Source organism: Eimeria acervulina, genomic scaffold (assembly GCF_000499425.1).
Source record: "Eimeria acervulina Houghton genomic scaffold, Eah_scaff136, whole genome shotgun sequence".
Classification (NCBI taxonomy): Eukaryota; Apicomplexa; class Conoidasida; order Eucoccidiorida; family Eimeriidae; genus Eimeria; species Eimeria acervulina.
Genome location: NW_013550270.1, coordinates 51,943 through 57,584, shown reverse-complemented (window position 1 = coordinate 57,584; position 5,642 = coordinate 51,943). Strand labels below are relative to the sequence as shown.

At 53.0% G+C, this 5,642-nt stretch overlaps 1 protein-coding gene across 1 annotated transcript; it reads right to left on the bottom strand.

The window, feature by feature from the left end:
- Nucleotides 1-338: 338 nt before the first annotated feature.
- EAH_00019950 (Sperm-associated antigen 1, related) lies at nucleotides 339-5,642 on the bottom strand (the record flags this gene model as incomplete). The annotated part of the gene is made up of 12 exons (XM_013397243.1): nucleotides 339-424; nucleotides 762-869; nucleotides 1,301-1,478; nucleotides 1,833-1,931; nucleotides 2,130-2,230; nucleotides 2,828-2,974; nucleotides 3,511-3,601; nucleotides 3,703-3,738; nucleotides 4,219-4,311; nucleotides 4,431-4,502; nucleotides 4,908-5,069; nucleotides 5,355-5,642. The coding sequence occupies 12 exons, from the start codon at nucleotides 5,640-5,642 to the stop codon at nucleotides 339-341; spliced, it is 1,461 nt and encodes a 486-aa protein (XP_013252697.1).

The window sequence follows — 5,642 nt, the reverse complement described above, 5'->3', positions numbered from 1 at the left end:
GCTGCTGTGCTGCGGGAAGAGACTCCTACGCACTATGCTGCCCAAGAATGCTAACTAGCTAGCTAGCTAGCTAGCGAGCTAGCGAGCTGCTTGCGGTAGCCACGCCAGCCTCAGGCCCACGCGGCGACGTTTAGCTAGCTGGGCAGCTAGCTAGCTGGCTCTTCAGCTAGCTATCGGTGGATGCCTCATCCACGCATGCGGATAGCCTACAGGCTTGCTATGTAGCCCTGGCTAGCGAACTAGCCAGCTAGCCAGCTAGCTACCTAGCTACCTAGTTACCTAGCTAGCTATCTAGCCAGCTATCTAGCTAGCTAGCTAGCTGCCTGGGTCTGCGGTGCTCACGGCAACGCCTTGCAGTCATCTAGGAAAGCCTGAATCTTATCCACCAGAGACTCCTTGTACTTCTGCACAGCCTCATCAACCACTGCAGCAGCAGCAGCAACAGCAGCAACAGCAGCAACGCATACATGCTTTTTCGTTGCATATATACACCTGTCATCCTCCTCTGCAGATTTTAGGCTGGACCCGTTTGTTGTGCCCTCCCTTGTGGGGCCTAGCTAGCTAGCTAGCTTAGCTAGCTTGTTAGGTAGGTAGGTAGCTAGCTAGGTATGTGGGCAGCTAGCTACGCATGTAGCTAGCTAGGTAGGCAGTTGGGTAGGTAGCTAGGTAAGTAGCTATCCGGCTAGCTAGATAGCCAAGTAGCTAGCTAAGTAACTAGCTAGCTAGCTAGCTAGCTAGCTAAAATGAGTGGGTATTCTTACTGGGTTTGAAGTGGTTGGGCGGGGGTTTGGTGAAAGACAGAGAACTTCCATCTAACCAAGACATGCCGCTGCCGTCTGCGCTGCTTACATCGGGCAGGTTGAGGGTGCCTGAGGAGACAGATTAAGGAGACAGATTAAGGAGACAGATTAAGGAGACATACACTGCAACTGCAGCAGCAGTGCTGCAGCAGATCCATCCACAGCCTCAGAGACAGCAACACAGCAGCAGAGACACCAGCAGCAAACTAAACAATACACCACAAGCAGGAGGAGACAAAAAGGAGACAGCTCAAGTGAACTAATTGCTGTCTAGCATGCTCGCAACAGCAGCAAGAGAAGCACTGCAGCAGCAGCACCCATGCGCCCCCCCACCGACACCGGCAGCAGCAGCAACTGCAATAGCAGCCACTGCATCAGCAGCAACTGCAGCAGCAGGAACAACAACAGCAGCAATTTCAGCAGCAGCAGCAACAGCAACATCAGCAGCAGCAACAGCAGCAGCAGCAACAGCAACAGCAGCAGCAGCAAAAGAAGCTGACCCTGCGACTCATAGTTCCCTAGAGAGCCGCTTTCTGCTGCTGCCTCCCCCAAGGGCCCCTTGCTGCAGCTGCAGCAAATGTTAAGTTGTATGCTGCACTTCAAATCGAAGAAGACTCTTCTGCTGCCGCGAACAACCGCCAGATGTGCGTCTCCAGTGACGTCCCCCACACTCTTTGTCTGAAGGCAGGTACGTGTACGTACACCCCAAACCCTAAACCCTAAACCCTAAACCCTAAACCAGCAAAAGAAAGACAGCCACTTGAAAAAAGAAAACAGCAGCGGAAACTGCAACAGCAAGCAAAATAGCACAAGCAGCAACAGCAACAAACAAACCAACAGCAGCAGTAGCAGCAGCAAAGCAGCAACTGCAGCAAACCAACCAGCCGCAGCAGGACCAAACCAGCAGCAGCGGCAAACCGGCAGCAGAAGCTGACGACCCAGCCGCAGCAACAGCAGTAAACCAGCGGCAGCAGCAGCAATCCAGCAGCAGCAGCAACAGCAGCAAACCAGCAGCAGCAGCAGTAAGTTCACCTCAATTGTAGTGGTGAAGCATCCCTTAAGAAGTTCCTGCATTCCTTTGTCGTCTTTGAGTCCACCAGACTTGAAGGCCTCTGTAGCCTTACGGCAAACCTGCAGACCCACCGCAAACCCTAAACCCTAAACCCTAAACCCTAAACCCTAAACCCTAAACCCTATGGCCAAACCCCTAAACACTAAACAGAACCGCTTAGCGCTCCTAAACCCTGAAGCCTTCTCCTGATTGCACAGATCCACCAAGAATGCCTCTGAACGCCAAACCCTAAACCCTAAACCCTAAACCCTAATCACCTCTAAAAGGGCCTCCGGGGAAGCATTGGTGGCGTCGCCGCAGTTAGCAGATGCCTCCTGCAGCCTCTCTGCAAATCGCGTGCGGGCCCAAGGGCTGACGTCTGAGACACAAACAGCAGCAGCAGCAGCAGCAAAGTGCAGCAACAAATGCAGAAGAAAGCCCCAAGCACAGGGCCCACTGCAGCAGCAGCAGCTGCTGCTGCAGCAGCAAACGCAGCAGCAGCTACAAAAGCAGCAGCAAGCCCTACCCTTCTCTTCGTACGTCGTCCCCTTTGCATTCCACTGCGATATGCTCTTTCCTTCAGGCGACTGCAGCAGCAGCAGCAGCAGCAACAGCAGCAGCAGCAGCAGCAACAGCAGCAGCAGCAAGATGCCGTCCCTTGTCTTTGCGGTGTGAACTGCACCACTGGTGTCTAACTGGAGGCCTCAGCCTAAACCCTAAACCCTAAACCCTAAACCCTAAACCCTAAACCTTAAACCCTAAACACTAAACTGCGTGTGAATAGTGTTTGTAAATCTTTATATTTAGCTGTCTATACACCCCAACGAATGTGTTCTTCGCCGCACTTTCTCGCTGTCTCCGGCTGCCCCGCCGGGCGCCTGAGGAGACACTGAAGGAGACAGAATCTTTGTGGGTTTGTTTTGTGCATTCAGCTTCTTTTCTTCTTCTGTTAGATCTCTACGGAAGTAGCAATAACCCATCTTCTTTGTTTCATTTATAATTGCTGCATCCTCCTCATCAATCTCCATCACACTGCTGCTGCTGCTGCTGCTGCTGCTGCTGCTGCGCGAGGAGTCTCCTTTGCTTTTGCGTCGCTGCAAACCGCCCTGAGGACTGTCCACCTCTGCAGCAGCACCCGCAGCAGAGACAGAAAAGGAGACAGCAGCAGCTGCAGCAACAGCAGCTACAGCATCAGCAGAAGCTGCTGCTGCTGCAACAGCAGCAGCAACAGACAAAGGAGAAGGGAGGAAGTGCAGAGACACAGAAACAAAAGGAGACAGCAACAAGCAAGCGGAAGGGTCACAGGAGACAGACAGGAGACAAGTGCTGCAGACACCGCAGATGAAGAGACAGCTAACCAAAGACAGCGCAATAGATAAACAATGAGAAAGATATAAAGGAGACAAGCCAGAGACAGCAAACAGACAAAAAGGAGACATCAAAGACAGCAGACAGACAAACAGACAAGAGAGAGACAGAAAGGAAGCAAAGAGGAGACAGAAAAGAGATAGGAAGGAGGCAGAAAGGAGACACAAAAGGAGACAGAGAGGAGACAGAAAGGAGGCAGGAAAGAGATTAGGAGGAGACAGAAAGGAGACACAAAAGGAGACAGAAAGGAGACACAAAAGGAGACAGAAAGGAGACACAAAAGAGACGCACTGGCCTGCCCTTTCTGCTTCTCTTCTCTCTCCTTCTCCTCTGCTTCTGTCTTCTTCTCGAGCCACGTGTCAAAGGACTCCTCAGGCTCTCCCTTTTCTGTATACAAACCCTAAACCCTAAACCCTAAACCCTAAACCCTCAGCGCTGCTAAGCAAAGGCTCAAACCAGAGGTGGATATAACAAGTTGCACGCACAAGAGAGAGACAAGGAGACAGATAACACCCCGAGCTGTAAAATCCGCAGCAGGCGGGGAACCAGCAGCAGGAGCAGTAGCAGCAGGATAAGCAGCAGCAGCAGCAGCAGCAGCAGGTGCAGCAGCAGCAGCAGCAGCAGCAGCAGGTGCTTGCCTTTTCTTTCTGCCATTTCTTTCTCCCACTGAGCCTTCTTCTTTGCCTTTTCTTCTTCTTCTGCTTTCTTTCTGCGTTCGCGAGCCTCCTCTCTATCGTCATATAAACCGCTAGCCCGGTTAAATAAACCGCTGTACGCCTGCAGCAGCAGCAGCAGCAACAGCAGCAATTGCAGCAGCAGCAGCAAGTGCTTCGCTTTCCAGAGGCAGCAGCGGATGCTGCTTCAAAGCAGCAGACCCCACACCGCAGCAGAAGCATTCATCTGCACATGCGTGCATGCAGCTCAGCCTGCACGTACACCCGAAGCGCATGCACGCATGTTTCGGGGCTTGCTGCATGCATGCATGCATGCAAGCCTTACTTTTTTGTCTTCTGCTTTTGCTGCTTGGATCTTCTCCCTGACCCTCATAAACTCCTTCCTCGCCTCTGCATTTGTCTTGTCTACTGCTAGCACCTAAGCAAACAAGACAAACAACAACCTGCTGCTGCTGCGGGTCTGCTGCTGCTGCGGGTCTGCTGCTGCTGATGCTACGGGTTTGCTGCTGCTGCTGCTGCTGCTGCTACTGAACGTACAGCCATGAGGTCGTCTTTGGCGTCGCTGAGTTCCCCCAAGCTGCTCTTAGCGAGGGCACGCCGGTACAGGGCCTGCAGCAGCAGCAGCAGCAGCAGCAGCAAGGAATAAGGCTTGACAGCAGCACCGAACCCCGCACAGCCCGCAGAGACACTGCCGCAGGCCAAAGGCAAGCGAAGGGCCGTGGGGTGTCTGTACACTCATATACAGTCTCCTTATTTCTCTTCATATCTCTTGGGGAAGTGCTGCTGTTTGTTTTGTCATAGAGACACTCTAAACTAAGCTGTCCCTTCCTGCAATCTGCTGTCTCTCTCTATCTCTCACTGTCTCCTGCTGTCTCCTTTTATGCTATCTTTGCTGTCTCCTATTCTGTCTCCTTCTCTGACAACTCTGTTTGTATGTCTCTCTCTGTCTCCTTCTTCTGTCTCCTTCTGTCTCTTCTCTCTCTCTTCTTCTGTCTCTTTCTTCTGTCTCCTTACTTTGGGGTTTTGAGGTTCTTTGCTTAAAACTTCGTTTGCTGCTGCAATTGCCTGCTGCCAGCGCTGCAGCTTCAGGCAGCACATGCAGCTGTTGCTGCTGAGCTGTACAGACACCGCAATGGCCTCTGAAGCCGTCGCTCCCTTTAAATGCTTCACTCCTGCCTGCAGCAGCAGCAGCAGCAGCAACAGCAGCAAATACCGAATCAACATAACCAATCAGCGCCCACCGCATGCAGCAGCACAGGTCCAAACCCTTCCTCCGAACTTGCTGCAGCAGCAACAGCTCTAGCAGCAGCAGCAGCAGCAGCAGCAACAGCAACACAAACCGCAACCGCAGCAGCAGTAGCAGCAACCGCAACCCCTGCAACCTCAACAGCACCAGCAACCGCAGCAACCGCAGCAACCGCAACAGCAGCAATAGCAACAACAGCAGCAACAGCAACAAACCTTATATTTTGCGAGGGCCTCTTCATACTGCCCCCCTTTAAACAAACCATTTCCTTCATCCTTCAGATCTATTGCTGCTTTTAAGTGCTCTTCAGGAGTCAGCAGCTCGTCAGCAGACATAGAGCTCGCATCGCTACAGGTGTCTTCGTCACGGGGGGCCCCTGAGGGGGCCCCCGGGGGGCCCCCAGGGGCCCCCTCAGTACCCTCTTCACCCATACCCGCCCCACCTGGGGGCCCCACGGGCAATGGCGGGGAGGGCCCCGGTGTTATCCCTTCAGTCAAACTCAT